The sequence below is a fragment of the Octopus sinensis genome, linkage group LG7 (genome assembly GCF_006345805.1).
Source record: "Octopus sinensis linkage group LG7, ASM634580v1, whole genome shotgun sequence".
NCBI lineage: Eukaryota > Metazoa > Mollusca > Cephalopoda > Octopoda > Octopodidae > Octopus > Octopus sinensis.
Window position 1 is genome coordinate 51060156 of NC_043003.1, and position 20428 is coordinate 51080583.

The 20428-nt window shown below is 36.0% G+C and overlaps 1 protein-coding gene across 1 annotated transcript in view; it reads right to left on the minus strand.

The window, feature by feature from the left end:
• LOC115214401 (atrial natriuretic peptide receptor 1-like) overlaps positions 1–20428 on the minus strand; it is a 300999-nt gene that overhangs the window by 201570 nt on the left and 79001 nt on the right. Inside the window, exons 19-20 of the mRNA XM_029783597.2 lie at positions 8187–8255; positions 657–831 (exon numbers count right to left, since the gene is read on the minus strand). Coding sequence (XP_029639457.2) covers positions 657–831; positions 8187–8255 — 244 coding nt within the window. The remainder of the gene's footprint in view (positions 1–656; positions 832–8186; positions 8256–20428) is intronic.

Genomic DNA, 20428 nt, shown 5'->3' on the forward strand with positions numbered 1-20428 from the left:
TCACCGGCGCCTCACGACATTTATCAACTTCATTATCGTTTTTTTTTTGTTTTTTTTTTCATTCATTTATTCGTTCTTTTTGTTGCATTCGTTAATTCTTCAATTTTCTCTTTCGTATGCTGACTCTACCACAACCCCATCTTTAATCATATGAATTACTCTTGGTTGGGTTTTATTTTTTGTTCATATTTTTTTTCCGAAAAATAAGAAGGCTTGTGGAGAATGTTACTACAGATGTTATTGCTGATAAGAATATACATTAACCAAATTTAAAGCCATAGTATTCGGTGACCTAGCAACCCTTAAGTTTTATTGTAAAATTGGGTTTCGTTTAGATTTCGTTTAAGACGCAGGATAAAGTATATTCAGCGTTAAAGGTAAGATCTTAGTGAATCAAACCCTGGAGTTTTAATTACTTGTTGCAATATTTTGCTGCAACTAACTAATGTCTTGAAGAAAGAATCATAAATGCAAATGGCTTTTATTCTATGAAGTTAGTACTCTAAAAATTCTGCTTCTTGCAGCTTCCGCTCAACAGCAAAACTAAGAATTTCTCTTATTTGGATTTTCAAATTTATAAAAGCTCCGCATAACAGAAAATATCCACAACGATGATTAATATTCTTTAAAAATAAAGAGAAACAAGTCAGTCTTACCTGAATGAATACCTATTCTCAGCTTCAGGACTTCTTTAGGGCGGTGCTTCACAACAAAAGTACTAACTTTCTGCAACAATTGAAGAGACATCCGTCCTATTTCTCCGGCATGTTTTTTGCCGTTACGTATAGGCAAACCAGACGCCACCATATAAGCATCTCCAATCGTTTCAACCTGGTAGAGAATCGATATATTTTTATTCATAAATATCATGCATATACAATAGTATGTTTCTAAGATGAGGAATTTATATATTATGTATTCTCTCTCTTCTCTTCGCCCCTTTTCAAGCCTAGCCAGGCTCATGGACCCGGTTTCCCGGTTTCTGTGGCGTATGTGTTCCCCCAGGTGGACGGGACGCCAGTTAATCGCAGCGTTACTCAAGAAACAGGAAGAGAAAGTTGTGGCGAAAGAATACAACAGGGGTCGCCACCACCCTCTACCGGAGCCTCGTGGAGCTTTTAGGTGTTTTCGCTCAATAAACACACACAACGCCCGGTCTGGGAATCGAAACCGCAATCCTCCGACCGCAAGTCCGCTGCCCTAACCACTGGGCCATTGCGCCTCCACATATTATGTATTAGTCAGAGTAATGTCCTCGGCGTGAGCGTTGCTTTTTCAGTTGTGTACACTTCAGTCTCCTTTGTGTGTCTTAAAATTCCTCTTCATGCCTCGCTTGAAAAAGGCTGGAGCATACACAGCCGAAACGTAGAAGCGGCAATCAAGATGAGGACACTACTCCGACAAATACGTAAAATGTCATATATATATATATATATATATATATGTTGCAGCGTTCTTAAAACACACACACATACACATATATCGTAGGATATGTAAGTAGCAAATAGATCACTGTGATATTCGAAGACTAGTAACGAAGCTGTTTGATCTACTGGGATACCTATCCGTTAAAATACAGAGGAAGTGGACGAGTTTCTACAGACATGCTTTCTGAGTACAATCTTCAGGTACTGCCAACATGACGCAATGTGTCAAGGTTGGGCCTTTGAATTACATGTGCAATATACATACGCATAGATACAGACAGAGACATATACGTACACATATACAACTGCATATAAATATATGTATACTACATGTACATAAATACACACACACACATATATACATGTGTGTGCGTATGTGTGTATGTGTGTACACGTAATAATAACCAATCATAAACTACAATGAGAACCTCTCAAACGGTCCAATCAAGGCTCTTTTTTCTTCAACGAGAGTACTTTTTTACCCCTTAAGCTAGTCCGAGAAATGACCAGAGTCTTTGAGAAAGGAAAAATGGGAAGAGTGAATCCATATAAAGAAAATAAGCTTAAATGTGTTTTTGGATAAACAAATGGAGGAAAAGTACTCAATACTTGCAAGAGAGTATATATTCGTTCGAGCTGACAAACAGATAAATGGAAGAACTTAACTGTTCACATGGATTTGGGTTTAATTGGTCGGCTATCATCAGAGGATAAGGCATCTGACATTGGATAATCAGTGGGTGAAGTTAATAAGATTTGTACAGTAAATATTAATCTGCTTCTCATTTGCACAGGAGGAAACCTCATATAGTGAAGTAGTCACTGTAATGTTATGGAGAAGATAATTACTACTGTCTAGTATTGCCAGCTATCTTTAAGTGAAATTCTTTTTGGACGATATTAGAAATGCTTACTTGGTTTGCATTTGAAAGTTTTCACGAAGTAATTGTTCCTATGCCTCTACGTAGACAATATTTCGGATTTCATGTTAAACATAATGAAAATTTGAATCAATATACAGTATTTCTTTGTGAAACCCACGTGGCATTTCTGAACCATTTAAACATATGGTTCCATTTTCAATGATATGCAAGCTTTGGAGTTTTGTCAAGTCTGCTTTCCTTCAAATTCCAGATACAGTGAGAAATAGCAGTTGATTCTATTTCCGGTTCCAAAGGTGTGAGTGTAATGCATGAATTTCTCTTCAGTATATTTTCTGTGATGTTAATGCTGTACCTCTACAGTTGTTATCTTTGCTCTACACATTAATCCCTTTGTGAAGCTGTGAAGCACTTGCCTTACATTTCCACGTGTAGTTTCTATTTTCTTTTTGTAACATATTTCTATTATATATATATATATATATATATATATATATATATATATATATAAAATATTATTAGAGACAAAACCACTATTTTAGTGGTTTTGTCTCTAATAATATTTTATAATATTTTACTATAAAATTGGATTTAATCCTAAATCTGATTTTTTCCCTGTAAATTTGGATTTATTCCCTAATATTTATTATTATATATATATATTATATATATATATATATATAGAGAGAGAGAGAGAGAGAGAGAGAGAGAGAGAGTAGATGAAACCATAGCGACTGAAGAAGGGGTTTTTTCTTTGTGTTAATTGTCCTGTACTCCATTTTTTGTTGTTTTTAAAAACAATGTCCAGTTCCTTTGGTTTGTGTCTATGTTTTCGTTTCTCATTGTGTTCGACGTCTTTTTGGTGTCCTGTACTCATATATGCGTGTATATGTACATGTAGAGCTAGGTACGTACATATATGTTTATATATATGCATATGTTTTATTTCATTTATTAATATATATATATATACATATATATATATATAATATATATATATATATATATATATATATATATTATATATATTCTCTCTCTCACTTTTACTTGATCTGTCCCCTTCTCTCTCTTTTCTCTCTACTCATCCTCTTTTTCTCTTCTCTTTCCTCTGATTCTTTGGTCTACTCTTCCCCTACCCTTCCATTTCTTTGTCTCGCTTTGCACTCACAGGTCAATCTTCGACACCCATCCCTTCTCCTCTCTGATTCCTTCTTTCTCTCGCTTCTCTCCCCTTGTTGCGTTTGTCCCTCCTCTCTCTCTCTTCTCTCTCTCTCTTCCTTCCTTTGCTTCTCTTTCTTTTCTTTTCTCTCTTCTCTGTCACGTGACCGCTGGCCGAAATCTGTCTCTCAGCTTCCGACTAGCGACGTGTTAACATCGTTGTTTTTCGTCCGCCGCCAAGGCATCGCCGATAAGGCTCCTTTCCAAAATGCGCCAGAGAAAATTTGTTTGCTTGTTATCAGTCGTAAGACACCTGTTGTTTTCACCGTTAATGCTTCTGTATTTCATGTTTCTGTATTCCATTATTGTTTTTTGCCTTTTATATTCGTCCTTTTTGCTGTCCCGGTGTTCGTATGCATTCGATCCTTCTTCCAGGAAATCTACGCTCCCAGCTTAGTTTTTCTAATGCTCGTTGCTTAGTTTTTCTTGGAGGGCTGGCCGGATCTAGTAATCTCAAGATTAATCAGCCGAAATTACTACGATGATCCGGTTCTTGACTGAAGACTGAGGGTTTCGAATGTCCTGTCCGTGTTTATTGTATCGTCTTCTAAGAGTTATACGTTCTTGTCCATGTTGTATTTTTCTACATACCTTAATATATATATATATATATATATGCAGTATGCAATTGCACTTTGGGTTAATGTGACATTTTCTGTTTGTATCATTTCAGTTGTAATTGGATAATTCAAGCACGATATTATTTAAGCAGCTTAAATATTATTCCTATTTCCTAACTTATGCATGTGCTACGGATTGTTTATTTATCAAGGAAGTGTTTATTTGTTAGGGAGAAACTTAAGTATAGATTATATTACTTCTACGTTCATATTAAATAATGTTTCTTTTACAATTTTGCCTAATTTATGGGGTATTTTCGCCATATTCTATTTATTGTAACCGCTTCTTATTATTTCTCTTTATATTAGAATGCGACTTCATTGGATGTTTCCAAAAGTCTATCATACTTTTAAAATTTCGTGTGTTAATTTTTAACTTATGGACTACTCCATATAGATAATCATCGTATCAGTAGACATTCGGTTCAAATTCTAGAATTGTATTTATGGTACCCTTTGAGCTAACACCATCACAATTCTCTAGCTTTACTACGTATCATTCATCATATCAGAAGGAATGGTACATTTATGGAATTTGTATTTATACAGAACTGAAATTATGATTAAGAGTATTAACAAGTTCTTTTGTATATTTCTGCAAATGTTTCCTTCGTTATTTTCCTTCCTTTTTCCTCATATTCTTTCCGTTAACGAGGAAAACTCCGCCAGCTAATTTCCTGACCGTTACACGTTTCGTTTTACTTCGCCTTATTTTAAACATGTTTTGCAGTGATGTGCGTAGATACGTATGTGTTCGTATAGGTAACAATGAGTATGTGTACATACAATGTGTTTTGTTAATTAACTCATTTATATGTTTAATATAATCCTGCTGAACCAGGTTTGCATTTCTTTCCGGTGTTTTTTATATATTTTTTTGTTTGTTTGTTTGTTTGTTTTTCTAATGCATTTTCTTTTTTTCTTTTTTTTCTTTTTTTTTGGTTTCCCGGGAACTTCAGTGCATCGATGAAAAAATACATTTCGGAAACTAGGTGTGTGATGCAGCGCGCGCTCACGCACACATGTATTAAATCTAAAAGGTAAGATGTAATTCACGCTAACACATTGTTAATGATATATAAATTGTGTGTGTGTGTGTGTGTGTGTGTGTGTGTGTGCAAGATGTAAACCAGAATTGATTACCTTCATAAAAATAAATGTTGTTGTTTTTTTTCCTTTTTTTCTTTTTGTGTTTTGCCTGTTTTTAAAGGTTTCTTCAACTTTGCTACTCTGCTACAAATAGTCAATGTTAATTACAATCATTTAGGTTTTGCGGTACTCTATACCTAGCTTTAATAGCAACCCTCTACTTTAAAGCTTTTAATCGTAATCAATACTGCAAATTTTCAAAATATCACAGAGAGCCACGTATATCGTCTTTCCTACGCTACACACACACACACTCACACACACACACACACACGCTACAATAATTGTTACTGTTATTTTTATTAATATCTTAATTAGCGCTATTGGTATTATTATTATTATCATTATTATTATTATATTATTATTATTATTATTATTATTATTATTATTATTATTATATTATTATTATTATGTCGTTTTGGCTCCTTGGAATATGTAAAGAATATGAAATATCCTTTTGCATACCATATATGATAACAAGCTTTAATTGTAAGTGAAGAAGATGGTTCTCCGCATCACTTCAGTTTTGTATCAATTATAGGAATCTTGTATAATTTATCACACATAATTAAATCACGTATAACGTATTTCGAAGCGGAATGCTACCAAAACAATTGTAACCGGTATTAATTTTATGTTATACTGATACACCGACTCCAGTACTCGACTGGTAGTTATTTTATCGACCCCGAAAGGATGGAAGGCAAAGTTAATAATAATGATGATGATGATAATAATAATAATAATAATAATAATAATAATAATAATAATAATAATAATAATGAAATTATTGTATACAGTGCTCAGGTGCACCACAACTTGTCAAAAGTGCGTATAAAGCATATGCAGTAATGTACAAATGTCTGGGAAGTGAACAGTGTATGAGTCAGATACATGCTTGCGTGTGTATGGAGGGGGAAAAATCAGGTGTAGTGTTGGCGAATATCAGGAAACATGGAAGTTTTGAAGGATGCAGTGCTCCAACAGCTAACAACTGATGCCGGCAGTTTGGAATTTGAACTCTGAACGTAAAGACAGACGAAACGCTGCTAAACATTTTGTCCGGCGTGCTAACGATTCTGCCAACTAACCGCATTAATAATGATAATCCTTTCTACTTTCGGCCTGAAAATTTTGGGGGAGGGGTAATCGATTACATCGACCCCAGTACTCAAATGGTACTTATTTTTCGAATCTGAAATGATGAAAGCCAAGGTCAAACTCGATAGAATTTGAACTTATAACAATTCTGCTAGCTCGCCGCCTCAATATTAATAATAATAATCCTTTCTACTAAAGGCACAAGGCCTGAAATTTGGGGGAGCACTAGAGCAGCAATTTTGAGCTGAGCTGACGGGTTTAGTAGATTCCAACTGCTACTTTATTTTATTGACTCTGGAGACATGAAAAGGCAAAACTGATTTTGATGGTATTTGAATTCAAATTATCCCAGGTGCATACTATCCAAAGTCTTTTAAACACTAATGCGGAACGTGAAGGAGATGTATTTGGTAGTAAATAGAGCGACTATATAAGGCAAGAAGACGTAGATGTTTGATAGTAAAAACACAGCTGGATAATACTCCCACTCCGCCATTGCGTCACGTATATATATTGTAAAGTACAACAGTTTGTACAGATAACATTCTAAAAGATCCAAGTCACAACAACTTCATGAATTTGAACGCGGCTATTATTTTCCTTCAGTTATGTCCTCAGAATCGTTAGAAGAAAAAACAACCTAGTTTTGTGGAGGATTATTTCCGCCTCTCACCAGTTCTGTTTCCTTCACAGCTGAATATTTGCCATTAGATAGAAATCATGATATAGTCTATAACAGTTTGTTTGCGAATATTGGTTTGAAATTTTCAAATTTTACAAGCTCAGCAATTTTGGGGGAGGATAAATCGATTATATTGACCCCAGTGCTCAGCTGGTACTTATTTCATCGAACCCGAAAGGGTAAAAAGCAAAGTCGACCTCGGTGGAATTTGAACTCGGAATCTAAAGACGGACGAAATGCCGCTAAGCATTTCTCCCGACGTGTTAACGCTTCTGCCAGCTCACTGTCTTACTCTGTTTTCGAATATTACTAGTGCAAAACAACGCTTCACACACACACACTAAAGATTTCTGAAGTTGGGATCCTAATCCCGAAATATTGAAACACAAGGTCCAAGTAAAAGACATCGATTTGTATTAGTTCTCATAATTTGTATCGTTTTGGCTTATAAATACATTAAAAAACATTTTTATATTTCAGACAATTCTTCGTACAAATTAGTATCTATCTATTTAGCCCTTAGGAAATAAGGCAGATGGCATTTGAATTCAGAGCGTAAAGCGGAGAGATGAATACTGTACTTATTTCCATACTCTAAGTGAGTTAGCGAACTAGTTGCAAGAAAACATGCCCAGTGTTGATAATTATATAGCGCACTGTATAGTCTTGTCTTTATCCATTTCCTTCAATGACTGCTATATGCATGGTCATTTGATCAAGAGGCTTGCTTTGCAACCACGAAGTTTCGGGTTTAGTCCGACTGTGAGACACCTTAGGCAAGTACCTTCTACTACAGCCCCAGGCCAATCAGTACCTTGTGAGCGAATTTAGTAGACGGAAACTGTATGGAAGCCTGTTATATATACGAGTGTGTACGTTTGTCCTGTCCACCGCTTGATAACCGGTATTGGTTTGTTTACATTTCCGTAACTTAGTGTTCGATAAAAGAGACGATAGAATAAGAACTAGACTTTTAAAAAATAAGTACCGGGGTCGGTTTGCTCGACATAATCATTCAAGATGGTACCCCAGCATGGCCACAGTCAAATTACTGAAGCATTAAACGATAAAAGAGACAAGATAAATAAAATGCTCAAAATTGTTCTACCTTGTAAACATCGAAATTTTCAAGCACGGAATCGAATGCGCTGTACAAATCATTCAAAAGAGTCGTAATCTGGAAAAGACCAATATATGTAGTTAATAACACAAAATATTCTTCCATGTTTTCTGATTGCAAATAAGATATGTTTCTTTATTATCCACACAGGGCTGCACACAGACAGAACAAATTACAAGGTAGAGCTTTTCTTTTGGGGGTAAAAAAAAAGGGGGTTGGTTTTCGATCAAAAGGGATCGTAAAAGGAAAGAAAGAGGACAAAAAAAGGGGAGGATTTTTTTTAAAAAGGGGGGAGAGGGGAAGAAAAACAAGCAAAGCACATTAAACATAAAAACATTTTTCTGTAGTCTCAGGTTTAGATCTACAGTAAAATTTATCATCTACAATGTTAAATATTTGTAATGTGTTGAACGCAGTAGAACAAAGGGACGATGATACAGTTCTGATTTCTCGTTAAGCCTAATCCAATTCTGTTGAGAAAAGGCAAAGACGAACTCGACAGAATTTGAACTCATAACAATTCTGCCAGCTCGCCGCCTTAATATTAATAATAAGAATCCTTTCTACTAAAGGCACAAGGCCTGAGATTTGGGGGAGCACTAGAGCAGCAATTTTGAGCTGACGGGTTTAGTAGATTCCAACAGCTACTTTATTTTATCGACTCTGGAGACATGTAAAGGCAAAACTGATTTTGGTGGTATTTGAATTCAAATCATCCCAGCCATTCCCAACTCCTCACGCAGTGGCGCATACTATCCAAAGTCTTTTAAACACTAATGCGGAACGTGAAGGAGATGTAGTTGGTAGTAAAGCGACTACACCCACTTCTTGAAAATATACTTTTGGAGTTATTGAAAAGAAGTCTCTCTTTCTCTCAAAATGTGTGTCTGTGTGTATATGTATATATAAAATTTTTGAAAAAACGAAGAACACAAAATACAATAACAAAAGGACGTGGTACTGTAAAGTATTAGCAGACCCTCAGGGAAGGAAAGAAAGATGGTTTAACGTTTCGAGCACAGCTCTTCTTCAGAAACGGAGGAAAAACCAATAGAAAAGGAAGACGGAGAGAAAAAAATCGCCAACGACTCACTTGGGGTTACATATAATACATATATATATATATGTTCAAACGTAATATATAATATATAATGTATTACGTAATTAAAACGTAATACACTGTATATTTAAACCTAATCCCTTTTCTCCTTCACGCCTTATCTGCTCCTCCACTTATAAAGATTTAGCAACGTACTGCAAAACAAATATCATATTTTTTTTTTGCTGATTCTTTCTAATTTTTAAACGTAATACATTGCTCTTTTACTTGTGTCAGTCAGTTGACTGTGGCCATGCTGGAGCACCACCTTTAGTCGAGCAAATCGACCTCAGAACTTATTCTTTGTAAGCCTAGTACTTACTCTATCGGTCTGTTTTGCCGAACCGCTAAGTGACGGTGACATAAACACACCAGCATCGGTTGTCAAGCAATGCTAGGGGGACAAACACAGACACACAAACATGCACACATATATATACATATATACGACGGGCTTATTTGAGTTTCCGTCTACCAAATCCACTCACAAGGCTTTGGTCGGCCCGAGGCTATAGTAGAAGACACTTGCCCAAGGTGCCACGCAGTGGAACTGAACCCGGAACCATGTGGTTGGTAAGCAAGCTACCTACCACACAGCCACTCCTCCTGCGCCATTATATATTTACTCTGATCACTTTTACCCTCGGTCTCCTTCATAGGGTTGTTATATATGTACCACTAGCAAAAATTTATTTTCAATCTATACACCTTATTTATTCTTTCATTCATTCATCGTTTCTATAGTTGGTTTCTCTATATATTCTCTATTTTCTCTATTTTTTTTATATATCTTCAATTCACCTAAGCCATATTCGTTCAAAACTAACATGGTTTATAAATTTCTTGACCACTTTTCAATTAAATCCTAAATTCTTAGTTTTCGCTTTAACTCTTTAGGGCACATCCACCCCTATTAGATTTCCCCGTCTTTTTAATTTTTTGCATCTCTTTTCCCCTGCTTATATACTCTAAGGTAACAGAATAGGTCTATTAGCTAGCAGCTGATTTATGCCATCCTACTACAAACCACATTATTTCCTCACCACGCACATCAAGAGAATCCTCATTATTAATTTTATTCGATGTTATTAATTTAATCGTATTTTTCCTTTCGTCTACTTAAACGTTGTCGCTGGTGAATGGTGTCTAGTGGTCAAATAAATTTTCACCCACCAAACGAAATTTAGTACCGGGGTGCAATGCTGTACTAACTGACCACTATGAAAATCTTTAGTCCAGATAAAGTGGTTTGCTATATATGCCCTTCCTCATTAATTGATATCCTTAGCTTCTTCTTCTTCTTCTTCTCATTCTTCCCCTTCTCCTTCTCCTTCTCCGTCTTATTCTCCTTTTCTTCTCCTTCCTCTTCTTCGCTCCCCGCCTTCTTCTTCTTTCTTTCTTCTTCTTACTTCTTCCTTTTTCCCTTCTTTATTCTTCTTCGTATTCTTCATCTAAATCCTCCCCTCGTGATTTCTACGCTATTTCCTCGTCCCTTAACCGCACTTTTATTTCCTTTTTGTTTCCTCTTGATATAAGCCAAAAAACAATGTCTGGAAGACGCGCAATGTGATAGCGCACCTTTGATACAAACCTGATGAAGTGCCACTCAAATATCTAAAACCGCTAACATTACGTAAGTTTTCACTTCGAATTTTTGTGTAAATTTGCGTCGCAAGCAGAGTTGGCACAGATGTAACTAATCACTAAGGATGTGCTAAAGTATTTCTTTGTCTTTGGAATTTATATATATATATATATATATATATATATATATATATATATATATATATATATATATATATATATATATATATATATATATATGCAGAATTTAGGTTAGTTGAAATATATTTGTGACGACAAATACACTGCAGTTACTTTGGAGAATATATCTCTCTTAAGGTAAAGCGGTGGTGTCGCCATCTATTAAGAATCTCAGACATCGATGTTTCAAGCTTCTTGCCCCTTGTCCATGAGATGTACCTAAGAGAGGCAACTCTGAACGAACTTATAAAGCCATAGCTTTATGCATAATTCAGTCAACAACCTAGATCGCCCGATCGAGGAAAATAACAAAATGTTAGCGCTAAGAAGTGTTTACCATGGTAACTGCAATGTATTTGCCTTTTAGCAGTTGAAATATATCACAAACCACTTTAGATTTCATCATTCAAAATTTCATCCTTGGAGAAAATTTTCAGACGAAGGTAGAACATTCAGAAATATTCAGATTATATCTCAGTTATCGGTTTCTTTTCTGTGTGTCTGTGCAGCTTGTTGGTAGAAATACATGCTCAACCATACATACACATACACACACCTACACACACACACACACACACACACACACACACACACACAAAGATATTCATACATATATATATTTATGAAACTCAGAGATGGAAAGAGAAAGAGCTGATTTTTAGAGCAATCTTAAGTTGATCGCTTTCCCTCGAAAATTGCTTCAGAGAAAGGAATTGCAGTTATGTCGTGTGCAATTTCTAAGTTGTACCGTTGTAAGGAAAAGCTATTTAATTCTTGCCATTTCTGATTATGCGTCTATATACGTGCTCCTGCGTACAGGTCGTGACCTTACCTTAGTAACGTACATTCACGACTGCTGTCATGCATATATGCTGAAGAATCACATTTTTTTCGATTAGAATGATGTTGCATTGTTAGCGGTTAGTCTATTGGCTGTTCATTGGTTGTAATATGTGCTTCAGGAGCGGAGTGAAATGATTGGATGCAGTTGTTTGGGTGAATGGCGACAGTACACTTTTTTTAACGTTTGAGACAAACGCACGTACGCGCAAGAATATAGATATCCAGGTAGAGTGAGCGAGTTAGAGAGGGAGAAAGAGAGAGAGAGAGACATTACAATTTATGAATTGAACATGCTTGACAAACATTTTCTCTCTGGAGAAATATGTTTCACTCACATAAACGAAAAAAGAGAGGGGGAGAGGAGGGGAAACGAGAGAATAATTAGAAAGTCTGATGTCAAATATGTCGGTGTCGACTCAGTGACGTCAAATCTACTGAGGCCAAAAGCGCCTCTTATCCGCCTCTTATCCCTCGGAAGATATTTGATTGATATTTCTAGCAGGTCGAAGCAACGATGTTGTGAGACGATTGTGAGATCATATTCTAATTTGTGAGTTTACTGAAGAGTTAAAGCAGTGGATTGAATCATGATAGTAGTCGGGTTCATCTGTTCCTCAAAGTCAGTTTTAACTACATATAAAGGTTTGACGTTATTTGTTCTATCATTCAAGGGCCAATAAAATATGTTTCAAGAATATGCATTGCGGTAATGTTTCATTTCCATGGATACGTTCGGTAAACAAACTTGGCCTTCTTGTTAAAAAGAGGCAAGACACAAAGTCTATAAAACAGTCGTTTAGAATCAATTCATCCGACGAGGGCTGAATTTACAATAACAATTGGTGTCTTTTCTTTTTTTTTAAGCGGCACAGAAGCCTTCATATTTTAGATTCAGAGGAATGGGATATAATTAATTACATAACTTTTTCAGGAGCATAGAATGCTCTAAGAGTAGTCATTTGACTTCAGTCTGGAATCTGAAATGCGTTGCAGATTTGCTTCTTCGAGAGATTTTATTTTGCGCTAGTCACAAACCACAGATTTAATTAAGTTAAAATAATTTTTCATTTCTTAGCAACAGGGCACATTCTTGTAAGACGGAGAGATTAGTATATAAGCCTTCAGTGCATTGCTTCAGTCTACGGAGAAATAAAATGTTAAAATAAATTTCCGGTGTGACCAGAACTCAGTAACATGCAGACTCGAGCTATTTATCGGTTCGTATTTGAATATGGACCCCCTCTAGTCATACTTCCCAGTAGACTATCAGCAACGCAAGCGAAGTTAATTTACACTAGCTGAGCATCAATTTGTTGTTGTTCAACTCAAAGTCAATATTGATCGAACAGACTTTTAATCAAAGACATTCCAGACATGAACATCCTGTCTTTATAGGGATATGTCGGAGTGTATATTCTAATGTATTCTGTCCTTATTTAGACGGTAGGATGTGATTTGAAGGAAACGTGACTGCTATTTCTAGTATGTCGAGGATTACGAAGAGGCTCTGCTTCGAATTCTTGTGTAATAGAATCTCAAACACGACAGGACGCCGGACTAAATGCCTCGCTCTTATCTAGTTTCATTCCCCCACTTTTTTTTAGTCTAAATACCTCAATGATCCATTTCAGCCTTTCATTCTTTCGGTGTCGATTAAATAAATACCATACTTATACTCGAGTTGATTAAATTAGCTCTGCCACTTCCCGTCACCCTCGTAAATGTGTGATATCATGAAAATGTAAGAAATCAGATTTAACCTTGAACTAGTAAGTCGGTATTGACTTGAAGGCATCTAATTCAGTCGCATTTACAAATTGAAGTCTGGCCGGCTTAAGGTAAACAGAAGCCAGTTTCTTTTCCTCAGTTCGAGCTTATTAATTATACAATCTTGCCAATTTCACCAACAGTTCTTGTGTTTATTAACCCTTTGGCTGTCCAAGGCATTTTCATAAGTCTGTCCTAAACGTCCATACTTGTTGTTAGACTTTTAGTTAGGCCTCGTTTCATACGTTCTGAGTAATATATAGCTTTCTTTCCCAAGTCCCAAGTTACTCTGATGGTTGAAACAAATTAGAAATGTGTATCATATATGACACGTGAACGCCAGGGAAATATGTCCACTGTGTTAAATGTGATACACAGGATGGGTAAAAGGATAAGTTCAGCATTTAGTCTAGCGTATCTATCTTTCAGTGGCAAGCTCCAAGAAAACAAACGTGTACCGCAATGCCGGATTCATTTCATGTTCCTTACTCATTATATCTACGGAAATATGAGAGATAGGCACCTGCAACCTTGTACTTGGCACACTAATAATTAAACTTTCTGCAAGCAAACATTTGTGCCTCTACGTATTCATTCAAACTGTTAGAAATAACAACCTAGTCTCCTTTAAATTAGACCCTGCAATTATAGTTTCAAAAAAGCGCACAAGTAATTTAGTCCTAGATACCTCGAAAAAGACGGCTTGATCGTGATTGAAATGCTTTTGATCATAGTTCTGCTAGAAGTCTTGCTTTCATCATGAACAGCCAGTGTGCTGTAGCCAGCGAGGGCTACTGACCGCTTGCATTTGCAAAATATGGAGCTAATATTCCGTGAGGCACCACACTACAGCAGCGCAACTTTCAGCTAAGTAGACTCTGAGCAGCACGAAATGAAATGGCTTGATCAACAATGCAACACGCCGTCCAATCCAACAATCAAACCCGTGACCTTATGATCATAAATCTAACGGGTTAATTCATAGGCCACAAGCCGCCCGATCCGGAAATTATACACACGACCTTGAGATCGTGAGTGCAGCAGCCTTCACATGTCCTGATTTACCTGACATGTGAAGTAAAAACAAGTAATCCATTAGGAATGCTCTAACAACCAGTCAACATCACCACGTAAACATAGTTCTTTTCTTCGTGGTACACCAACATATCTCATTACATGGCAGATGCTTCTATCCTATCGTCACTGTACATCCCGTTATGTGTATTATCACCTCCAGACATATCTGCAACAGACCAGAACGTTATACAACCTCATCTGAAGACAATCTCTCCAAGTTCACTCAAACAAACGCATTCAAAATCAACAGCAGCTTTATAAGCGTCGTATATTACTACACATGCTATTAGACCTTCTCAGTTAAATGGTAAGATTGGCACCACACATGGTGCCAATCAATGAATCGAAGCAACGGTTGTCGGTATCGTATCAAGTTAATCTCGTCCACCACTCAAAAATGCAAGAAATTTACGTGGTCGCGCGACCTGCTAGAACTACCGAAATCTCCCCAAACTCATATTCTACTGCTTTTAAAAAGGAAAGGAACACGTTGTATAATGTAGAACGGAATACATTTTGACTGAAAAATAAATAATGCAGGATAGTCATGGATAGAATGCCTATAGGCAGATGTCAACAACAACAATAGCAAAATGAACTGTGAAGAAAGTAAAATATGCCCAGACTTAAATGAGTTAACCTAAGAATGTGATGTATTGTTCTCAACCAGACGGATTACTAGACCTATTGATCTGTGGATCGCATTTAGTCATTTCAACTACGTTTGCTAGGTTCGCTAGTGCCATAGGTTCGCTCGATTATTAACCTGGGCCTACACTACAAAAACGACCTCAGTATGTTGTTGTTGGTGGTGGTGTTATTTTCTCTTTCTATTCCTGCTATTGTATTTACTTTCGTCAGTTTCTCGGTTCAGAGTTTAAAATCCCGTTGGAGTCAACATTGCTTTTCATCTCTCTAGGATCGCACAAGCATGTACCAGGATGGTACTCATAATTAGATCAGTTGTAACACTCTGCTACAAAAATTAGTCTTGCATCTAAGAAGGAAATCAATAATTTTGATTGGTTGTTTTACAATTAAAATTAACTCTCTATAGCCAAAATTATTCATACAAATATTTACTTAACCTAACTTCCGTTTGTTTCGTGAGTCATGAGGAGAGATACGAGTAGTTTTGATAATCGTTTTTGTTATTGTTGTTATTTTATTTCGTTTGTTTTGTTTTTTGTTGAATCAGGCCATCGCTTGTTTCCTCGCAGTAGTTTCCGTTTATTAAAATTTATTGTAATGAGAAATCTAATCAAATATCTCACACAATGGAGCCAGTGTGTAATCAATCGTATATGTTCATTAGCGGTTATCAGAACAGAAATATAATAATTTCTGTAGAGGAATGCTATAATTTCATTTATAATTACCGATAATAATTTGGAGAATTTGTGCATGGCACATTCAAACAAAAATGCTTACGCAGGACATTCGTTTGTATAGCGACGATAGTGAGGTAGAGCTGTGAATAGTCGATAGGAAAAACGTAATAACCAGCTAGGAAGTCACAGATTCGAAGCTTATCACCGGTGATTGGTCGTGTGTCTCACCAACGCAGTTAGTTCTCCACTTGGTTCTATACAGATACAGTAGGGCGGTATTATTTACTACCACAAGGAGTGGAAAATGGATGAGCATTTAGTTGGCTTGCAATAGCAAATTCAGTTCTATGTGTGAGGAATGATACCTTCAGTAGACAAGCGTCCTAGTACAGGGATGTTTATTTGTCATCCATTTAAACTAAGAAATCTGTGGTTGAGCAACAGACTGAGTGATCATCATTCAAGCTCTGATTAATGATGATTAATCAAAAATGATTAATTTTCAACTTGTGCAAACAATATAATGGGAAAACATTCAAACTGAGTCTGATAAAATTTCGATTCCCATTTTATTTATCCCACGTCACTTCGTGTACTGACATTTCGATACAATAATCACCAATCTAGATGATTTCAGAAGATAATCAATAACCTAAAGAGGGAGGTTCTGAGTTGTCCTTTAAACAATACATGAGGATAAGTCTCTTTGTTAGAAACACAGGTATATGGGGCTCTTTGGTTAAGGGATAGATAAAGAGGTAGATTTGCCCGAAATTTTTCGCAGATAAAAGCATTAGTTTCTAAAAGAAATCTGTTTATCAATTGATGATACACAGCTTAAATCACACAATACTCCATTTAAAAAGAGTATGTATATATGTATGTGTGTGTATATGTTTGTCCCCACAACATCGCTTGACAACCGATACTGGTATGTTTTCGTCCCCGTAACTTAGCGGTTCGGCAAAAGTGGCCGATAGAATAAGTACTAGGCTTCCAAAGAATAAGTCCTGGGGTCGATTTGCTCGACTAAAAGGCAGTGCTCCAGCATGTCCGCAGTCAAATGACTGAAACAAGTAAAAGAGTAAAAGAGATAAAAGAGAAGACATGTTACCTCAATATTTAGTATTGCCACACTGGTTAGTCATGTTTGACCGATTGACTCCTCAGATATGACGTCACTCGTCTGCGGTCGTTGAAGGAGCGTTCTGCAAAGCACTATGTAGCAGGAATGGATGACAAGATTCCAGCGATTTTGTTACAAGACGAGCAATACACCCTGAAGAACGTTCTTGTAAACAGTTTCAACGACACCAGTTGCCGGTACCTAAGAACCTGATGGAGGTTTTAGTCCCTATAAATTTTGTGTAGATTGTTGTTTCTGTCGTTAATAGATCCAGATCAAAACAATGTCATGTAACAAATCAATAGAATTCATCTGATGCACAAGGATCGATAATAATGCAACTGAGTGCACAAATATGCCATGATCACTACCATTAAACCGTGATTCTATTTCCAAAGATAAACTTTCTTTACAGAAATAACAGAGATATGTAATAACAGCCTTTGTTAGTTGTACTTTGTGGCACTTCCGTTGCTGATTCGCCAGCTATGGCTTCTCATAAACGAGACGCCCACCTTTTTCGCTTTTCGTTGAACACTTGCTTACTTAAACGAAAATCGTGTATCTTGGATGATTTCACTGAAAGTTTTATCTAACTTTTCAGTGCATTATCAAAACGCCTTTAACTAGGTAGAATCGTTACAGCATTATCTGTTGTAACACGTTCGATCTTTCACTGAAGTGTTTACTGAGTTTCTTTGTATTTTACAGTATTATTTTCTGCACAACTAATCCAGTTAAGAAGACAAAATTATATATAACATTCAATAATATATCCGTATAGATTATTTTGGAGTCTCGATTATTTGTCAAGTTAGGCAATACCTTTATGAAATGAGGTAATTATGCTGCAATAACTTCTACTTCTTCAAATTCCCAACACCACATGATACGCTTTGAGATTTGTTCTCTGCCTATAACAAAGGACAGAGATGGCAAGAGGAAAACATTTTATTCTTTTTACCAAACCTCTGTGAACACTGTTCGCCGAAACATTTTTCACTGATTTCAGCCGAAGATGTTACATATTATCGTATGAAAGAATCTCTAATTTGTCCTTCAGTAAAGAATATGGGGCAAAATAGTTCTTTCTTCAGACACTATTCCAGCAATTTTGAAAGGCTGAGATTAGTTATACCTGACAGATACTTTATCTTATCGACCCAGAAACGGTAAAAGTCAAAGTGACCTGAGCTCAGAACATAAAGAACCAGAACAAATACCGCAATGCATTTTGCCCGATGCTCTAACGATTTAACACATCCACTGACTTCAATCTAGGTCACAATACGGCTTTCTCCAATCTGTTGACACTTGATGTTCCATCAACATTAGGGGATTATCCTCAACACTTATTCATATCGTTAGCTATGCTGCCTATAACCACCATGATACCAAGTATTTTGTTTTAGACATATTTGTAGCTAACTGATTTACTAATTTTTTTGTTTGTTTTTCTTTGTCAAAGAAATATCTTTGTATCAAAGATGTAGAAGTTCCAAAACTTCACCTATGTTATGCAGTCCTTTGTATGGATTTGTTGAGCTTTGGGTGAGGGCAATGAACATAGTTTCCAATTACCCTTAGTTTCACGTTACTTGCTTCTTCTATACAGAATATATTACTGACCAAACACCAAATACTTGTGTTTCTCGTTCGCTTGATAGTCTATCCACTTCATGATCTTTATAAGCCGGTTTGTCTTTTTCCAGTTGTTAAAAGTAGAATAAAAGTGTATGAACCATTTAAATACGAAGTTTAACATTTGTCAATGTCATAGGAAAGCCAAGGATAAAGTTTAAATAATTCACTATTGAAATCTCACAAACTAAATACTAGGCTCCTTGCCAAGTTTCTTTTCTTTATTATGGTGTCAGCAATATCTTCATGCGAAGTCAACAGTGCCACAACAATTTTTTTATGGGTCACGTTCATTCAATTGTTATTTTCAGATTCTTTATAGATTCGAGGTTTTTGCGATATTTTGATCGTGACTGTCAACAAAGCTGTTCTTAGCGATTGTCTGGGAAAAAATAATAGATATGTCACTTATCATTATCACTCCCTTCTTTATACGAAAGATTTGGTGCGAATGATTTGTTTTAAAGCACAGAATCTCTGTTTCGATTTTTCGATATGAAGGGTTGCTAAGTGAATTTTTTTTTTCTGAACTAAACCACCACTTGTTTCCTCGCAGCAGTTTCTGTTTATTAAAATTTATGCAATTAGAAATCTAATCAAATATCTCGCACACTGGAGCTAATGTGTAAATAATTGAAATTGTTCATTAGCAGTTATTGGAACAGAAGTAAAATAATTTTCTGTAGAGAGATTCTATAATTTCATTTATGATCGCTGGTAATAATTTAGAGAACTCGTCCATGGTACGTACAACGCATGTGCAAATGTAAGACATACGTGCGTGCAGTGATGAGGGTTGATTGGAGCTTGAATAGTAAATAGAAAAAGAATAATAACCAACTGATAGGTTACTGGTTCGTAGCTTCTCATCGGCAATTCGTTGTGTCTACTCCTGATAAAAAAATTAATCGCGACAAACTTAAACAGTCGTTATCAAGAATTTGGTTTGGCAGATTTTTATCTGGTGGAAAAACTCTTCCGAAGCTTTCACGAGCTTATAAGTCGATTTCTTTTGTTGCATTATAATTGCCTCAAAAATGCTAAAAGAAATTCTACATTCTTTTTAGGACACCATTTTATTGCAAGCAAAATCCCCAGAATATCTAACGATTAGATAAACAATAGTTTTATAATTGCCATCCCTATGGAACAACGAAATACCTGCAGTGGTTTGACTCTAAGAATACTGATCTAACAGATTAATATTTTTATTTTTTCATGCTTCTATTTCGATGCTTATTTTGTATATGTGAAGTGGCTAGCTGGCCTTACAATTACGTATTAAAACTTGGGCGAACCGAATATGCAACTTTGTAAACATTGATCTAAGGTCACAGATTTTAAAAGGAGATATATATTCGATTGAATCGTTTCCCACTAGATCACTGGCACATATGCTATCGGTGGCTGAAAAGCAAAGTCGATTCCAGTAAGATTCGAACTCAAATACAAAAGAACAAAACTAGAGTATCGCTAGCCATTTCGTCTAACGTTAGACTTTTTTAGCAATGAATAAACATTTATAGGAAGGGTGTGGTATAATCGATTGAATCTTTTTACAGTTTATTAATGTTTGCTATTT